This window comes from Lissotriton helveticus, chromosome 1_1 (assembly GCF_964261635.1).
Source record: "Lissotriton helveticus chromosome 1_1, aLisHel1.1, whole genome shotgun sequence".
In the NCBI taxonomy this organism is placed as follows: domain Eukaryota; kingdom Metazoa; phylum Chordata; class Amphibia; order Caudata; family Salamandridae; genus Lissotriton; species Lissotriton helveticus.
This window is the reverse complement of record NC_136057.1, coordinates 697,269,278-697,289,121: the sequence shown is the minus strand read 5'-3', so window position 1 is coordinate 697,289,121 and position 19,844 is coordinate 697,269,278. Positions and strand designations below refer to the sequence as shown.

General features: G+C 44.8%; 1 protein-coding gene across 1 annotated transcript in view; it reads right to left on the bottom strand.

Annotated features, from left to right (window-relative positions):
* The window catches only part of CCDC59 (coiled-coil domain containing 59), a 178,758-nt gene extending 159,689 nt beyond the window's left edge, over window positions 1-19,069 (bottom strand). Inside the window, exons 1-2 of the mRNA XM_078674228.1 lie at window positions 18,886-19,069; window positions 372-612 (exon numbers count right to left, since the gene is read on the bottom strand). Of these exons, the coding sequence (XP_078530354.1) occupies window positions 372-612; window positions 18,886-19,033 (389 nt within the window). The 5' untranslated portion in view covers window positions 19,034-19,069. The remainder of the gene's footprint in view (window positions 1-371; window positions 613-18,885) is intronic.
* Between the last annotated feature and the right edge of the window lie 775 nt (window positions 19,070-19,844).

Here is a 19,844-nt window from a genome sequence, read left to right as displayed (position 1 = left end):
GGAAACAAGCATCGGACATCGCGCCTGCTGTATCCGGTTATATGAGGTTAGTTCACTCATGATCAGTATATGACATCACCTTCAGTGTTTTCAGTGAAAATCATGCTACACTTATTTGTTTGGGTACTCATTTTGCTTAATTTTCCAGAAACTCACATTTGAATTGTATGCCCTCTACTAGTATAAGGGTAGGATTTACATAGCCTATGACTTCTATGAAGAGCCTTAGAAGAACTGCAGGAAAATTACTCTGAACAACTGATGCCCAAACAATGACTGTTCATTTCCCAACATATATTATTACTTCAGTAATTAAGGAGTAATTCAGATAAAGAATAGTACATGTCAACAATAATTAAATCAAATCATACTCAGCTACTGTGTTGCTTTTAGGTCCTGGGAATGTTTGACTGTCTTTTTCTTGGCCTTCTTTACTTTTCATTTTCTGTTTCTTTAACATTTCTTCTTCAGCTAAATAGAGATGTTTTAGGTGTTCAGGATAGTTTTCTGTGTACAGCATTTCTTGTGCTGGATTGATGTTTTTTTCCTTTTGTTTCAGCCTCTTGTACTGCTGTTGAATTTTTTGTTTTCTCCGGAATGCAAACCCTTGACCTGCAATAAAATACATCACATATAGAGTTTAATTTCACCACCTATTTTGCAAAAATGGGGAACAAGGGAAGAGTGTGGAGGAGGACGTTTACAGGCTAGCAAAAATTTTGACATTTTAAGATCAAACATCTGCAGGAGTAGAGCAGGTGGGAGAACAACGGAAGCTGGATTTAATGTTGCTAGTATAATGGACGCAATGTGGGACCATATGTCAGCAGCAACAGAATTGAGCCAAATTTTAACTAAGACAGGTGAGGATGTGGAGGGTAGGGGGGTCAATGGTAAAGAGTGAGGAAGAAGGTTTGTAGCATGGGTGGAAGCAGGAGGCGGCAGCAGGAAGGACCAGGGATGCATGTTGAAGTCAATGTCAGCAGATCGTGTCCCTAGCTGGATCAGTGGCAGGTTGGATGGTAATTACCAATTATAAGACACTTACCCCAGCGCCGTACCTAAACATCACATTCGTAGCCTATCGAAAGTTACAACTAATGACCCTGCGCCTAGGCAAACTCCCGTCCATCGCAGATCAGCCGACATGGGTCCACAAAGGGGCGAAAGAATGCAGATTATGCGGGAGCAGCAAAGAAGACTTAATTCATTTAGTTTGCATTTGTCCTAAACTATTACAAGCACGAGCCACTTTTTTAAAACATGCGATGAACACCAGAGGTATAAGGACATGCAAATCTGCAATTATAGCAAGCTTGGATTCAACAAACATTTCTTTTTTTTTTTTATTGATAACACAAGCAACTTAGAGCAAGAAAAAACTTTACAGAAGTAGATCATTTGATCCGTTTGTAATAAAACATAAAAACATCTGATTTAACAAGTACAAAGAGCAATTGAGATCAGAAAAAAAAAGGACATACGAGAAGAGAAAATAATTATATAAGATAACTCAAGAGACAAGTGGCAGCTAAATCAAATCAGATCAAATCAGGCCTGGAAAAAGAAATCCCCAAATCTTATCAATTTTCTTTAGTGACCGATCCCCTCTTGTCTTGGCTAAACACAGTTCCATATCAAGTATTTCGTTCACCATGAACCACCATTCATTTACATGAGGTGGTTAATCTGATATCCAAGCCCTTGCAATGATCAGTCTAGCACATGATAACAAAATAAAAACAAGATCCCTATATGGAGCAATAATTGGTTGCATACCTAAAAGTATCGTCTCAGCTGATAATGGAGTAGAAATTAACTGTTTCTGTCTCAAAATATTTTCTAAATTTTCCCAGAATAAACGCAATTTTGGACATGAGACAATCATGTGCTCTAGATTGGCTGCCTGCAAGTTGCATTTCGGGCATTTTGTACGATCATTAAGAACATTATTAACAGACCACTTAGAAATTTGTAGCGGAGTATGATACAGCTGGCAAACAGTCTTATAGGCTTGAAGTTTTAAACTGGATGAGTGAACAAGAGTATTAATATTATTTAAGAATGTAGAGATGTTGTTCGATGATATCCCAGTCCCCAATATAGGGGCCCATTTCTGCGCCAATTTAGGGCAGTCATCTGTTTTGAATTGGCTAAGACATTTATAGCCTAGACTAATTATGGCTTTATTTTTTTCCCCCCTAAACATGCATACCCAAAAGTCTGAATCTGAAATTTCTTTAAGCTTCATTTTACCGATAAAAAAAATCACGGATCTGTATGTATTTAAATTGCATATTTTTGGGCATTTTATAAAGTGTTTCAAACTCTAGAAAACCAGAGGAACCATATAGATCTCCCAGCTTAGTTATGCCTAGGTTGGCCCACATTCTCCACCCGGCTCACTAAAAATGCCTGGTAGTCCCGGGTTATTCCATAGTGTTAGATTAGGGTGAAATATAGAAGTCTTATTAATAGTCAATATTATATTCCATACACAAATCGTATCTTTAGCGGTCTTGAACCTAAATCTCTTAAAGTAGTTTGGGTCGATAGGTCTTGCAAGGAATTGTGTAGCATTTGTGCCCAGCATAAATTGATGAAAGTAATACGGATTACTGGAGTTGAAAAGCCTGTGTAATCGCCCCAAGAAAGAAGCATAAAAATACATTTTGAAATCTGGAAAATTAAGACCTCCTTTAATAAATGGTAATTTCAAAAAGGAGAGTGCTCTGCGGTTTTTTTAAAGCCCCGTATGAAACTTCCTAAAATACCATCCAGCTTTGTAAAAAATAAGTTGTTAATAATCAAAGGAACATCTGAATAGATACAGGAATTTGGGCAAAATGTTCATTTTAATAAGATGTATTCGTCCAAAGAGATTTAGAGGGACCTTATGCCATTTTTTAAGAAGAGCGGCTGTATCTTTTAATAGAGTCTCGTAATTAAGTGCTTGGGTGCCCCTGATATTGGATGTGATTTTAATGCCTAAATAGGTAGCTGTATGGCAGATACCCAAGACTGGAACCCGTGGTTTGTGGTTCACTATAATTTGTGTTTTATTCAGGTTTAATTTATATCCCGAAACAGCTCCAAAATCATCGGCTTCTTTGATAATTTCGGCCATAGCTTCTGTCACATCAGTTGTATATATTGCCAAGTCGTTAGCGTAGGCTGTAATTTTAAGTGAATTACTGCCATGAACAAATGGTTTAATACGTTCTTGGGACTGCATAGCGTTAATAAAAGGCTCCATGGCAAGAGCAAATAAGAGCGGTGATAGAGGACACCCTTGGCGAGTGCCTCTTAAAATAGGAAAAATAGGGGATAATAAATTAACATATCCTATTTTTGCGTTTGGGCAATCGTAAAGAGCTTGTATTCTAGTTATAAACTGTGTCTTAAAGCCAATTTCTTTAAGAGTGGCCCAAAGATAATCCCACCACACTCGGTCGAAAGCTTTTTCAGCGTCGAGTAGTACCATACCGAGTGGGGAGGAAATAGTGGCTGCAACATCAAACGCCGTAATGGCCATGTTGACATGTAAAGTCGTATCTCTGCCTACCACAAAGCCATGTTTTGTGGTAGGCAGACTCGACCTGACCTGGTCAGAGCCGGTCGCTCCACCCGCCTCGTGCCTGACCCCCGCCGCCACCGCTGAGCCTTTGGTGTGCCCCTGAGCTGTTGTGCCCCTCAAGGATCTGGTCTTCTTGCGCTGCTGTGCCCCTCAAGGATCGGGTCTTGTGCATCATTTTATTTTTATTAACTTATTCCTCTGCTGTTTGTTATTGAACTGTTGTGCCTGTTCGTTTGCTCTGCTTTGCTATATTGTCGTGCCCCCTTATTGCTGCCGCCACCGCTGCCCGCTGTAAGTCTGTAGTTTCAGTTTTGTTTCCAGTTACCATTTGTTGTGCCCGGTGCCCCTCCACCCCGCTCCCTGCCGCTGCTCAGCCCAACCCCCGTCCCCTCCTGCATCTCCGCTCCTACCCTCCCCACTCGCCACCCCGCTCCCGCCTCCCAGCTGCTCCTCCCTCCCACTAGTAGCTTAGGCTGGTATCGACGAGACGGGGAGCTGTGACTCGACCTGACCTGGTCAGAGCAGGTCGCTCCACCCGCCTCGTGCCTGACCCCCGCCGCCACCGCTGAGCCTTTGGTGTGCCCCTGAGCTGTTGTGCCCCTCAAGGATCTGGTCTTCTTGCGCTGCTGTGCCCCTCAAGGATCGGGTCTTGTGCATCATTTTATTTTTATTAACTTATTCCTCTGCTGGCCGTTATTTAACTGTTGTGCCTGTTCGTTTGCTCTGCTTTGCTATATTGTCGTGCCCCCTTATTGCTGCCGCCACCGCTGCCCGCTGTAAGTCTGTAGTTTCAGTTTTGTTTCCAGTTACCATTTGTTGTGCCCGGTGCCCCTCCACCCCGCTCCCTGCCGCTGCTCAGCCCAACCCCCGTCCCCTCCTGCATCTCCGCTCCTACCCTCCCCACTCGCCACCCCGCTCCCGCCTCCCAGCTGCTCCTCCCTCCCACTAGTAGCTTAGGCTGGTATCGACGAGACGGGGAGCTGTGACTCGACCTGACCTGGTCAGAGCAGGTCGCTCCACCCGCCTCGTGCCTGACCCCCGCCGCCACCGCTGAGCCTTTGGAGTGCCCCTGAGCTGTTGTGCCCCTCAAGGATCTGGTCTTCTTGCGCTGCTGTGCCCCTCAAGGATCGGGTCTTGTGCATCATTTTATTTTTATTAACTTATTCCTCTGCTGGCCGTTATTGAACTGTTGTGCCTGTTCGTTTGCTCTGCTGTGCTATATTATCGTGCCCCCTTATTGCTGCCGCCACCGCTGCCCGCTGTAAGTCTGTAGTTTCAGTTTTGTTTCCAGTTACCATTTGTTGTGCCCGGTGCCCCTCCACCCCACTCCCTGCCGCTGCTCAGCCCAACCCCCGTCCCCTCCTGCATCTCCGCTCCTACCCTCCCCACTCGCTACCCCGCTCCCGCCTCCCAGCTGCTCCTCCCTCGCTCCGCCCCCTCCACTATCCACTTATGACAGTTGCATCTGCGCGCAGCGTTCACGCGCAACGGGCGCGCCCTATGCGCGCCGAAGGCGTGCCAAAGGTAAGCCCGTCTACGCCCGTCCGCGCCTGGGCCGTGCCCAGCGCCAGACCCCTTGGCCCCCGCAAAAACCACTCCAACCGCCTAACATACGACGCCGCAACCCTCTCTGCACTCAACACCGGCCGTCTCCCCTACTGCCACCGAGCCGCCCCAGGGCGCACCCATGGACCCTTCACCTGCCAATCCTACAAATTCAGATGCATGAAGACCCACACTACATCCACAAACGCCAAACAGAGCTCCGACAACAACCACCTGAAGTGCATCCTGCTCAACACCCACTCGGTCCACAGGCACGCCATTGAACTATGGAATCTACTAGACAACACCATGCCGGACATCGCCTTTCTTACAGAAACCTGGATGAACGCCTCATCAGCACCCGACATCGCCATAGCCATCCCGGACGGTTACAAGATCATCCGAAAGGACCGCATCAACCAGACTGGAGGAGGCATCGCCATCGTCCACAAGAAAACAATCCGCATCACGACCAGCTCCGACGACACCCTCACAGCCGCCGAACACCTCCACTTCCAGATACACACCGACCCCAAGACCACACTTAGAGGCACCCTAATCTACAGACCACCAGGACCCCGCACACAATTCAGCGAAGACATCACTGACTTCATCAGCCCACACGCCCTCCCCTCCGAGGACTACATTCTTCTAGGGGACCTCAACTTCCACCTGGAAAAGAACAACGACAGCAACACCACCACCCTTCTGGACAACCTCGCCAACCTCGGACTCAAACAACTGGTAAACACCCCCACCCACTACGCCGGACACACGCTCGACCCAATCTTCTCCTCCAGCAAACACGTCTCCTTCAATCACGTCACAGGACTCCACTGGACGGACCACAGCTGCGTCCACTTCAACTTCAGAAAGACCATGACCCACCATCACTCACAACAAGTCCCCCGCAGAAACTGGAACAAACTTACCACCGAGCAGCTCACCACATCACTAAACCAAAACCCTCCGGTCAAATCATCGGACCCAAATCAAGCAGCCATCAATCTCGCACAATGGATCACCCACTGCGCTGACGAATTAGCACCCTTGAAAAAGCAACACAACAAACCAGGTAGCAAAAAAGCCTCCTGGTTCAATGACGACCTCAAGAACTCCAAAAAGAACTGCCGCACCCTCGAGAAAGCCTGGCGAAAAAACCCAACCACAAACAACATGACCGCCCTCAAGGATGCCACCCGCAAACACCACCAGATGATCCGATCCACCAAGAAATCAGCATTCAAGGATCCACTCGACAACAACGCCCACAACAGCAAGGAACTCTTCAGCATCGTCAAAGAGCTTACCAATCCAAGCGCCGACACCAACGACATCACTCCCTCACAAGATCTCTGCGACTCTCTAGCCTCGTTCTTCCACAGAAAAATCGCTGACATACATAACAGCTTCGGCGACCAGCCCACCCCCCTTACCACCGAACTGAAACACCCCACCGCCACCCTTTGCGCCTGGAACCCGATCAGCACCGAAGACACCATCCGCTTGATGAACTCCATTCACACCGGATCACCAACCGACCCATGCCCCCACCACATATTCAACAAGGCCGACTCCATCATCGCACCCCATCTTCGAGATATCATCAACCGCTCCCTCAACACCGCTACCTTCCCGGAAAGCTGGAAACATGCCGAACTCAGTGCCCTCCTGAAGAAACCTACAGCAGACCCCACTGAACTCAAGAACTACCGCCCCATCTCGCTCCTCCCTTTCCCTGCCAAAGTCATAGAGAAGGCCGTCAACAGTCAGCTCGCCGCCTTCCTCGAGTCTAACGGCTCCCTCGACCCCTCACAGTCCGGCTTCCGAGCCAAACACAGCACCTAGACCGCCCTCATCGCAGCCGCAGACGACATCCGAACACTACTCGACAATGGGGAAACAGCTGCCCTCATCCTCTTGGACCTCTCCGCAGCGTTTGACACGGTCTGTCATAGCACCCTTGTACAACGCCTCAGCAACGTCGGGATACAAGGAAAAGCACTGGATTGGATCATATCGTTCTTCGCCGGAAGAACCCAGAGAGTCCGCCTCCCCCCTTTCAGATCAGAGGCCACCGAAGTCATCTGCGGCGTACCACAAGGATCATCGCTCAGCCCCACCCTCTTCAACGTCTACATGAGTCCACTCGCTTCCATCGCACGCCAACACAACCTCAACATCATCTCCTACGCTGACGACACACAGCTGATCCTCTCCCTCACCAAAGACCCAAACACCGCCAAAACCAACCTACACGCAGGGATGAAAGACGTAGCCGAGTGGATGAAGAACAGCCGTTTAAAACTGAATTCAGACAAGACGGAAGTCCTCATCCTAGGATCATCCTCCTCCGCATGGGACGACTCATGATGGGCACCAGCCCTAGGCAGCGCGCCCAAACCAACGGACCATGCTCGCAACCTGGGATTCATTCTAGACTCCTCCCTCTCGATGACCAGACAAGTCAACGCCATATCATTATCATGCTTTAACATCTTACGTATGCTCAAAAAGATCTTCCGATGGATCCCCACCGAAACTAGAAAGACGGTCACCCAAGCACTCGTCACAAGCCGACTGGACTACGGAAACACCCTCTATGCCAGAACCACAGCCAAATTACAGAAAAAACTCCAACGCATTCAGAACTCCTCCGCCAGACTCATCCTAGACATACCCCGCCACAATCACATATCTGGTCACCTGAGAGACCTTCATTGACTCCCCGTCAACAAGAGAATAACGTTCCGTCTCCTCACCCACGCACACAAAGCCCTCTACGACCTGAGACCCAAATACCTCAACACGCGCCTGACCTTTTACACCCCCACCGCCAACTACGATCGTCCAATCAAGCCCTCGCCGCGATTCCACGCATCCGAAGAACCATCATGGGAGGAAGATCTTTCTCTTACTTAGCGGCCAAAACCAGGAACTCTCTCCCACCCACCTCCGCCTCACACAGAACCACCTCTCCTTCAGAAAACAACTCAAAACTTGGCTATTTGATAAGTAGCGAACCCCCCCGCCCCCTCAAGCGCCTTGAGACCCTCCGGTGAGTAGTGCGCTATACAAATTCTGACTTGACTTGACTTGACATGTTGGTGTTGACTGACTAGCTTGGGCATAAGAGGAGACAGTCTCGTAGCAATCAATTTGGCGTATGCTTTAGCGTCTGCGTTAATCAGAGAAATGGGCCTGTAGGACCCACACTCTACCGGTGTTTTATTCTTTTTTAAGAAAAAAATTATCTTTGCAGTTTTCCAAGAAGCAGGAACTCTACCAGTTTCACCTATCTGATTAATGACTGAACAGAGATGGGGAAGTAGTTCCTCGCTGCAGCTCTTATATATTTCAATGGGAAGTGTATCATCTCCAGCTGCTTTCCTGGAAGGAAGAGAGAAGATAGCTAATTTTAATTCAGTAAGATTAAAATCTTTTTCTAGTTCTTCCATCATTTCTGTATCTTTTTCTAGTACCCAATTCTTTCTAATATAACTCTGCAAAGTTCCTATCGCCGCCAAATGTTCGGGAGTATAAAGTTTGCTATAATACATAACAAACTGTTGCAAAATCTGTTCTGGTTGGGTGTAGTTAACTCCATCAGCCCCTCTTATGCTCTTAATTAAAGAACTTGCTCTGTCCTCCGCAACCTTATAGGCAAGGATCTTCCCAATTCTGTCGCCGCTCTCATATTGTGATAGCCTATATTTATGAAGTTTGGAGCCAATTCTATCTCTAAGAAATTTTTTAGTCTTGGAACGTAAAGTAATTAGTTTAAATTCTAATTGAGATTTATTTGATATAATAGTTACCCCTGTACCTTCTTTCCGAATAATTTCAGCCAGATATTCTTCCAGAGACCGGATATTTGATGTAACTTCCCTTATCTCATTTTCCCGTTTTTCATTCTGCCTAATAATGAACTGCTGAGCAAACCCTCTAATGCTCGCATTACAAGCATCCCATACGTAAATGAGTTGGGTAGAGTCAATGTTAAACTCCAGAAAGTCTTTGATATGCTCTTTCAGCTGATTAATAAATATTGAATCCGACAGCAAATATCTGGGGAATGAGAATAACCTAGCTTCCTGTTTTTTAGATGTAATATTAAACCGTAAGAGGATAGGGTTATGGTCCGAAGTTATTCTTGGACAAATCTCCATTTTACAGTCTAATAATACGTTATCAGAGGCCCAAGCCATATCAATACGCGAGGACATTTTATGTGGTGTCGAGTAATATATATATATCCTGCCAGTGTGGGCTGTAGATTCCTCCATACATCTTTTAAATTATGAATACGTGCAAGTTCTAATATAGCAGCTCTTGTTTTGCGCATGCGTTGAGAAGAGGTACGCTTCGTAGTGTCTTTTACATAGTTAATAACACAATTAAAGTCGCCATTAATATTAGCTCCCCCTCCCAATCTAATAATTCTATATTTAGTCGGTCAAAAACTGTCGCATCATCATAATTTGATCCATACACTGCACATAGAACATATTTACAGTTAAACAAATTAACTTGTACAATTGCCCAGCGACCAGCTTTGTCAGAAGCTGCTCTAAGAACTTCTACCTTAAATACTTTTTTCTTAAGTATAGCCGTATTGAAGCGTTTAAGGACGTACATGTTGTTAATTCATATCCCCCTTGTTCCATCAACTTCCTATCTTGAAAGCGAATATGGGTTTCGTTTAGGGTTGTACATTTTAAGTTCTTCGAAAACAAGTTGCCTTTTACTTTTGTTATTAAGACCTGAAACATTCCAGGCTAAACAATTAATTTGAAACATATCTTACTTCAAATATGTTAAAATTTCCTAAATTAATCTGTAAAAATTTTATTTTGCTCAATCTGTACTTTAAATCTTCCATGCTTGTGTCATCTATTTTCCCCTTAAAACCCCCCTCCCTTCCATACCTCTTCCCCTGGCCCTACCCTCCAACCCCTGGCCCCCCTATGAGTAACTACCAGGAAGCCTCCCTCTATCAACTGCTGCCGGGGCAGCCAATCAGAGAGGTGTCCACAAGAACCCCCGTCCCTCCGTATTAAACTGATAAGCCCATTACACAAAAGAAGGTGCCCTGGTGAACCCAAAATTGAACAAAGAAAGTAAGCAAAGAAAGTAAGAAGTTAAAATTAAGTGTTTGACCCCATCTTAAAAAGAAATTGCTCAGCTTCTTTAACATCATTGAATAAGTAGGTATGACCAGATTTCATCACTTTTAGGCGAGCAGGTTCCTGAAGATACACCACCGCCCCCTGGGATTTAAGAGGGTCAATCAATTTACGCAGCCCCCAACGTTTGTCCATAGTGGCTTTGCTAAGATCAGACTTCACAAAAAAGGTTACATTATCCACAGTCACAGGATTATTTGGCCTAGGTTTGATGGAAACCGCTTGTCTTAGAAGAAAATTGCCAAAGTAAATCAAAATAGGTTGCGGAAGTTTGCTCTCTTTGTTTCGAATAAACATAGGTAGTCTGTGGGTTCGTTGGAGCTGCGAGTCCCAATCCCAGTTGGAGAGGTCCGGGAATGCCCTTTGAAATAACTTGACTATGTAAGCTCGGACGTCAGAGCCCTCTGATCCCTCGGGTACTCCAAAAAGTCTCAGGTTCTGCCGCCTTTGTCTATTTTCTAGGTCCTCAACTTTACTCTGTAAAGCCATAATGTCTTCGTCATGTTGGTTAGTAGTGGTCACTGTATTAGTTAAGGATTCCTCCACCCCGACCACCCTTTGCTGCAGTTCTTCAATATCTTCAGTAACACTATTTAATTTACTTGTGACCTCTAGCAAGCAGTTCTGCATTTTACTATTGTCTTCCCTTAACTGAAGGAAGTGATCTTGGGCCTCCTGTTGATGTTCCATTAATGTTTTCAGAATTAAATCCAGGGACGATATTGCCTGAGGAGCCGGAGAGCAATGATGAGAGTGGTGGATATATCCTCTCCTCTATTGGTGGATGGGGGTAGGGGTTCAATGCTCTCATTCAAAGTACTAGGACCAGTAGAGGGTGAATTGTCAGACCGAGCTCCTATTAGAGAAGCCTCCAAAGGCTCTGGGGAGGTAGTTTTGCTAAAAGAAGTATTTTTACAATTCTTCAAGCTGTCTCCATCTGTGGGACTAGTGCCAGATAACCGCATGGCCATGCTCTTCACACCACCATTGGCTTGTATCCATTTACGCAGAGGACTTTGGTCTTTAAAAACCTTCTCTAGAGCACTTGTAGAGGCCCGGGTAGCCGATAGGGTCGAGAAATTCAAATTTTTTCCTTTCTTAACTTTGTTCTTTGCTTTCCCCTTCTCTTTTTTGCGACCAGAGTTTGCTTACATCCGCTAAAGTGGAATTGTGCTCTAATTCCTCTGTTTCCGTTTCCCCTACCTCCTCCAATTCCACCAACTCCTCATATTCATCGTTAGATTCTTCTAGTGATACATCTGCATCTGCATTGTCCAATTCATTGCCTCCAACTGTTGAGGTTCTTAGATCTGAGATTGCTGTTATGTGAGCTTGCAAAACTTGTGGAGTTGATGGAGCAGCCGCAATAGCACCCGCCCCAGCCGAGGCAGAAACTGTAGGCATCAAAATGTCAACTGCAGAGGTATTGTCCATTCCTAGACCAGCAGCTAGAACGGTCAAATCCTCCTCACTGCCTTCAACATCATTCCCGTCTTGCCTTTGAGGTGAGCTCAGTCATGTACATGGTTCTGTACAGCGAATCTCCACCACACCCTCTATGGCTGTGTCTGACTCTGCCTCTGCCTCATTGTTACCGCTTGTCTGTACTTGTCTGTCCTTGTTGCTGGGAGAGTTTCCCACAGCAGGTGCAGTCTTAATCACCGCCGTTGCAATAGTTTTTTCCTTCTTACTGGAGGAGTTTACCACCGCGGGTGCAGTCTCAATCACCGCCGTTGACACAGTTGATTTAGCAGGGGCCGCAGCCGCACCCCTATCCTCCACTTCATTGTTTTTTGTAGTTTTATTCGAGCGTGGCACATTTTTAGGTGGGTTTTTGGGTGCCATCTGCTCGGTGCTTTTCTGTTTCTTACTGCTCCTGGTTTTCGCCACCGCGATTCCTGCAGATATCGACCGCACCAGCCAACCAGCCTCAACACCAGTCAGACCCAGTAAATCAAGATCAAAATTTGCGAGTATGCAGGTGCAAGTATGTAAGTACTTCGTATTGCGTGTTTTTCGCTCCCCCTGTCTCGTTCCAATGCCTCCAAGCCTCCTAGCTCTCACAGCTTTCTCCAAGCCTCCAGCAAATCAGCACGTAATCAGAAATCCGGAGTCTCAGTCTACCTCCTGGTGTTGAAGCCGCCGGGTCAGTGCACCGCCGCGGTCCCACCTCCCAAAAACGTAGACAAGTGAATCAGCAGCCGAGAAGCCGAACAGCAGCTTGCTAGCTCGCAAGCTCCGGAGTCTCAATCCCACAGCTGCTCACTATCTCGCTACCTCGCGGGCTCCGGCGTCTCAGCCCCACAGCCTCACTCAAAATGTCTCCGTCTCAGCCTCCGCCTGACAGCCTCCAGAAATCGAAGCTGCCGGGTCAGTACAACGCTCCTCTTCGTTCTCTCTTCAAATACAAGCACCTTCCAGGTTACTTTTCTATATCTGTGGCATCTTCAATCTGCCATCTTGCTTCCCCCTAGCATCCTAATTTACCGGATTCAACAAACATTTCACTGAACTGTCAACTATAAAGTTCATCTCTGTACACACGAATGTACTAAAAAATTAATCTTGATTACTGCACCTTAAAATCAAATAAGACTGATTGGTCCCGAGACAGAATTTTGTATACTAAAATAATGGAGAGCAGGGCCAGGTCGTCCAGAGAAACATTCTCTCTCACACAGTCGATTATGTGTTAATTAATGCTTGGGTCTAATAAGCCGTCAATCATGAACTTTTGAAAACCTTAGTATATTATTAAGAGATTAATTAATGTATTTATGACATCTTATATAGAGCTGATAATTGTAAAAAAAAAAAAAAAAAAAAGATTTTTAGGACCTTTCTTATGATTTATATAAAATAATTTTTTATTGCAGTTCTTTTTTTAATGTATTAAAACGTGTATTGTTGTGGTTTTGAATAACTTTAACAATAAAAATTCTTCTTCTCAGTGGCAGGTTGTGCGAGAGAATTAATTATAAAAAGCATCTGATTTTGCTACCTTTATTCAAATCTAAATCTGAAAGTAGGTTGGCAGCATTGGTTCCATTGGTGGAATGCCTATTCTACAGACTAACATGTTTAAGGGTATTCATCATCTCTCATCTGAACTCTTCCCACACTGGAAAAGATTTAAAAAGTAATCCTGACAACAGCAAGTTATTTTTCAGGAGGAGAAAAAAAAAAGGAGTGAAAGGAAAGTAACTTTGCAGTTGCTAAACACGCTTTTTGCATTACCAAATATATGTATGTATGTTTGCTCATGAAAAAATTGAATTCACAAACATTTCCAAGGAGTACGCTTTCCAGACCTTTTTGAGTACCCTCTTGTGAATTCTTGCAAGTCATAAATCTGCATCAATGCGAGGACATGTACCCGAGGGTGCACTTTTGGGACTCTCCTTAAGAATATGGCACTAAATTTATATGGATACCCATAACGGTTTTACACTGATTCTCCATTAGTAATCTTTTTTTTTTTAAACAACAATAAAAGCATGCATCAAATGCTTTTACTGAAAGAAGTTTCAGAGAAATCGCATTAAAATTTGGACAATATTTTAACAATTTTTTTTTCCAAATTGCAATGTTTTTGTGCACATTTTACTTTGGAAGCAACAGGGCACAAATCTTGTCTTCATGTTTATGTATATATTTGCACATAAATGGGGAGCATGCTGGGTGCATTATACATAGGCTCATATTGATACATTTTGCACATGAGCACATCTTTTTATACTGTAACCTCGATCAGTGATGCCAGCGGAGCTCAATGAATTTCATATTAGCGCTCACACTAACAATACAGGTTTTCAAACTAGTGATTCATATATACAAGTTGGAACAACTTATAAATATGTATACAAACCTTACCAAAATGGTACACAATCCTTTTCACAGATCCATACTGTGGTATTGTAAACTGGCAGTTAAAGGGTTAGTCTGCATGGGATTGAGGCTACTTGTCCAGGGACAAACTAAATATGAAAAAGTTTGGTCACCAACCCCAAACATGTGTGTGCCTTCTATAACTGAAAAATGTTAATACAGCTTCCTTCTCACACCATGGCATGAGGGCTGTGAGGGTCTTGTGTACCCCCCCCCCCCCCCCCAGTCCTGAGAAGGGTTGGAGTGTGGGGGTATGTCGGATTTAGGCTCATTTAACTGCAATGACATATGACAATCCTACATTCAGCTGGGACTCACTGCATGTTGAGTCTCGGCAACGACACTCATCATGTGATTCTGGGCAAAACACATAATCTTCCTGTGCTTAACAAAAGAAGAACAAATTAGTGTGTCCTTAAGTAACGCAACTGGGGCTCATGTAAAGTGCTCTGATACATGATACCTTCAGGTCAAGTTAGCTCTATATAAAACTCCGAGAATAAAAAAATTTAACTTATACCAGTGAACTACAATCTGAATGCTCATCTTGAAATTGTAAGTCAAGTTCCTTTATTATTGCAAGTGCCAGGAAAACTCAAAACAATGAAAGTAAAATTGCACAAAAATTAGGATGTTCGTCCTGTTGCACAAAGACACAGATGAGTTTTGTTTTACTTGCAAAATATTGTTGAAAAGTAACTTAATTAGTTGCTTAAACATGACACTATTGAACGCTCCACTGGTCCAACATCATGAGTCTCTCTCAATGTAATAGTGCCTAAAAGAAACTGTGAAGGAGCTGTACGCATATGCGTTGACATGCGCCAGACCAACAATGCAATTGAGTTAGAGAGACATACCAGTCCGCACATTGTGTTTATGATAACTCAATTGAATGGTGCAAAATTCTTCTCTCGAGTCAGCATGAATAAACAATATGACTAGTTGGAACTCAGAAAAAAATTCAGGTACATTATAACCTTTTCTACGAATATTGATTTGTTTAGCGACACCTGACTGAGTTTTGGTATATCCACTGTTGCAGAACTTTTCCAAGATGTCATTCGACATATCATACAGCCTATAGTAAATGCATTTAACTTTAATGATAAAATATTGTTTTTCGTATTCGTATCGGTTTTTGGAGCTAACAAATGTGAATTCCACAAGAAATTCTTTGGCCATGTCTTTTCTGAAGGGGTATGAAGCCTGATGCAGCAAAAGTACAAGCGCTGTCTACTATAAATCCCCGACAAAACATTTCTAAATTATGATCTATTTTTGGAATGGCCGGTTACTGTTCTAGATACATTTGAGGCTTTGCAACGGTCAGTGCACCGTTACGAGAACTAACAAAAAGAATGTGTCTTTTCATTGTTTACGCAAATGTAAAAGAGCTTTAAAAAAATGTTTTTTTAAAGATCAAGCAAGCGATTGAGAGTGCCATGGAAATAGCTTAGTTTGATCCCAAGCTACATACAGCGGTCGTATTTGACGCTAGCCCTGTCAGGTTTGCTGCATCCTTTCACAGCACAACGGACAGCCAAATGCCCGGAGACATATTGTGGCATACGCCAATAAAAGCATGTCACAAATGAAACATGTTTACTCACAACCAGAGAAAGAATGTTTGGCAGGGGTTTGGGCTCACGATTATTTCCAAGTGTTTTTAAAAGGAAAGCCTTTCACAGTAGTGACTGATTATCAAGCACAGTTGACGATATTCGGCAATCCCAAAGCCAAAATGCCTTCTAGAATTGAACGCTGAGGTTACAAGAATACAACTATAGGATTCTTCATTGTCCAGGAAACGAGATCAGAATCCTGCAGATTATTTTTCAAGAGTGCCAATGCAATGCCCTGGTACTCCCCTCCAAGACAGTGCATGCTTACATTAATTTTACTGTAAAATCAAGCACACTAACTGCTGTGTCTTTAGAACAAAGTGTCATGCCACGAGCCAAGATAGTGACATGTTAATGTTAAAAGACATTGTTGCTCATAAATCGTGGAACAAGCACGCTAGACCTCTCACTAATGATAGTGAGTATTTGAATTTAAAAAATTTAAGAGATGAACTATCAGTGACTCAAGAAGGCCTCAATCTGCGAGGTAAATGAATTGTTGTTCCTGAGAGTCTCCGACAACAAGTAATCGACGTTGTCCATGAAAGACATCGAGGAATAATTACCATTAAGAGAGCTCTACGTTGATGGATGAAGAACAGCCGCCTGAAACTGAACTCAGACAAGACGGAAGTCCTCATCCTGGGGTCATCGCCCTCCGCCTGGGACGACTCCTGAGGCCCCCTGCCCTGGGCACCACCCCCAAGCCAACGACCACGCACGGAACCTGGGCTTCATCCTGGACTCCTCCCTCTCAATGACCAGACAAGTCAACGCCGTCTCTTCATCGTGCTTCAACACCCTGAACATGCGCCGTAAGATCTTACGTTGGATCCCCACCGAAACCAGGAAGACGGTCACCCAGGCACTCGTCACCAGCCGACTGGACTACGGAAACACCCTCTACGCCGGAACCACAGCCAGACTTCAGAAAATACTCCAACGCACCCAGAACGCCTCCGCACGACTCGTCCTGGACATCCCCCGACACAGCCACATCTCCGCCCACCTGAGAGACTTGCACTGGCTCCCCGTCAGCAGGAGGATCACGTTCAGACTCCTCACCCACAAGGACCTCCACGACCTGGGCCCCAAGTACCTCAACGACCGCCTGACCTTCTACACGCCCACCCGCCAGCTACGATCGACCAGCCTCGCCCTCGCCACCGTTCCACGCATCCACAGAGCCACCGCCGGAGGAAGATCCTTCTCCTACCTGGCAGCCAAGACATGGAACTCCCTCCCCATCCACCTTCGGCTGACCCAGGACCATCTCTCCTTCAGGAAGCAACTCAAGACCTGGCTTTTCGAGCAGTAGCGGACCCCTCTCCCCCAGCGCCTTGAGACCCTCCCGGGTGAGTAGAGCGCTATACAAATGTCATGATTGATTGATGGTTGAGGCTGAACCCTTTACCATCACTAACACCACCACATGGTGACTACCCAGCGTCCCGGGAAGTCCCTCTACGGGAGATTCCTCTCCTTTTCAAAAGGTAGTCTATCACTCACCAAACATCGATGTCAATGTAGAGACTGAGTCCCGCCAGACTGTTGATGACTCTTTGTCTGCTGATAATTCAACCACACTTGTGCAGATCCCTGACACTTCGACTGCCAGTTTCCAGTGCCCAGAACGGAACGTGTCATTCAGGGGTCACAATGCTTAAATGAAGAATTATAATTGCCTGTATATCTATGATTATCTATGTATTAATTTATTTACTTATTTGTCTATTTTAAAAGATGTGTAACTTTTTTTTTTTTAACAAAGTCTGGGAGGTAGAAAGCCATCCTTTTTATTTCAAAATAGGACAACCTAAAACCGGTCTAGAAAAAAAGCAGACTGCAGCAGTGCTGGGAACTAAACAACCTGGCAATCAAGTGGAAATACTTAGGGGCATATTATCAAGAGAAGTATTTTCATATTGCACTATTAACAAGGACTCGTTAACAAGCATTAGCGCTAGTTACCTTGAGTTAGCAGCCGTTTTTTTGCCACTTTGCATGTCAGCGCTATTTATTGCTAATGACATGCAAAGTGGGCGTTCCTTCACACAACTCCAAGACAAGCACTCGCTAAGACAACTTCGGGATATTAACAAGGCTGCACCGGACCCGCGATGCGAGAATGAAAGCCGCACTAAGCCCCCTTTATCGCAAGTTTTTAACTCCTGCTGAATATACGACTTAGCCATCTTTTACATAGTAGGTGGGTTGCAAGGCTAAGTCCAAACCTGCCTATTAGCAAGGTTTTCAGTATCGCAGGAAAATTATCACTTGTTTTCTCACGATAAAGCATGTTCTCACAGCTATGGCTGGATTTCATTACACATTGGAGCAAAGTGGTGTTAACAACGCACTACCACGGCGATGAAATCCAGCAATAATAAAAAGTGTGCTTTGCGATATTAATTGCAATCTGTTGATAATATTCTCCTTAATGCGCAGCACAGGCAATAACCAGTAAAAAAGAATTCGCTCTATTGAGAAATAAGATGGTTGTATCTAAGCCGTTATTATGCATTCAGAAAGCACATTCTTATCAGTGACCCCTTTCTCTTCATAGACCAGACATTTGCAAGTCCTTATACCCTCACAATATACCTATTGCTGTAAAATCCCTTTATTAAGTATTATTATATGTAACGTGATACACTTACTGAAAAGTAGCGTACATTTTTCTTAACAAAACTGGAAGAACACCCGATGCAGTGCCGGCTTCCACCCACCCCCCAGCAAAGAAAATAAGTGAAAATGACTACTGATGACGCGAGAATAACATAAATAGAAATAAACACAGATCATTTATGTATTTATTTTTAATCATGAACCCAAGAGCATGACTTATACTTTGTGGCTTTAAAGCACATTTTCATCCGTAAAAAACGAGTTTCCTGTTTAATAAAGTTAAGTATGATACAAAGTAGTTTTTTTAAACAGCATAGATGCCGGTATTGTACTATAGTGTGACGAACCGCAAGTTAGCACTCTAGTCTTTTCTATTAACGTGGAGTCGAATAAGAGCATGGAGAAACTTGGGCTTTGCTAATTATCGGCCGCCTACCCTCGTTTGTACTGCCTTCAAACTTCTTCCGCGCTTCCGGCGGCATCCACCGTCGCTTGCTCTTCATTTTATGCTTCTGAACCGGCCCCCTCCCGTGAGATGCAGGACCGTCACGAAGCCTCTTCCCCGTTGCGTTCACTGGCGCCATTGCTGTGAACGAAAACAGCCTGGTTAGGGGGCAGAGAGAAAATAGACATAGAAAGAAGATTACTGCACAAGACCCATCTCGCTCCTAGTTTGTAACTGGCAGATGAGACTAAGTCTGTAGCCATATTGGGTGTGGGTAAATGCTTCCTTTCATGCGACTGTACCCATTAAACATGGATCCCAGTGTTTAGTTTTGTTAATGTCGAGGCCGTGCGTGGTAGTTAGCAGACTGCACATATATATCTTAAATCGATATGTGTTTGAAACGTTTATATGTGGGATCAGGTGAACTAATTGATACACTTCCTTTTTAGTTATATATAGCGTTCTCACATGGTTAGTGTCCTTTTATAGTGCAGCGTTCTAAAACTAGTGTCTGTCGTAGTAAGCACCTGTTTGAAGCAGAGTGTATCTCATTGATAGAGTTGCCACCTGGCCATTTTTTACCGGCATGACTAGTATTTCTATGCCACGGCCGGTGAAAAATAAAAGTTTCCATAAGCAGGTATTTTTCCCTTTATCAATAAATAACATAAACAGTAAATTTAACAAGAACGCATTTGGCTGCCTTAACCCCTGAGCTGCTGGGCCTATGCCTCCCTTCCCACCCCTCTATGCCTCGCCCCCCCCTCTATGCCTCGCCCCCCCCCCCCTCTATGCCTCGCCCCCCCCCCCCTCTATGCCTCGCCCCCCCCCTCTATGCCTCGCCCCCCCCCCTCTATGCCTCGCCCCCCCCTCTATGCCTCGCCCCCCCCTCTATGCCTCGCCCCCCCCCTTCATGCCTTGCCCCCCCCCCCCTTCATGCCTTGCCC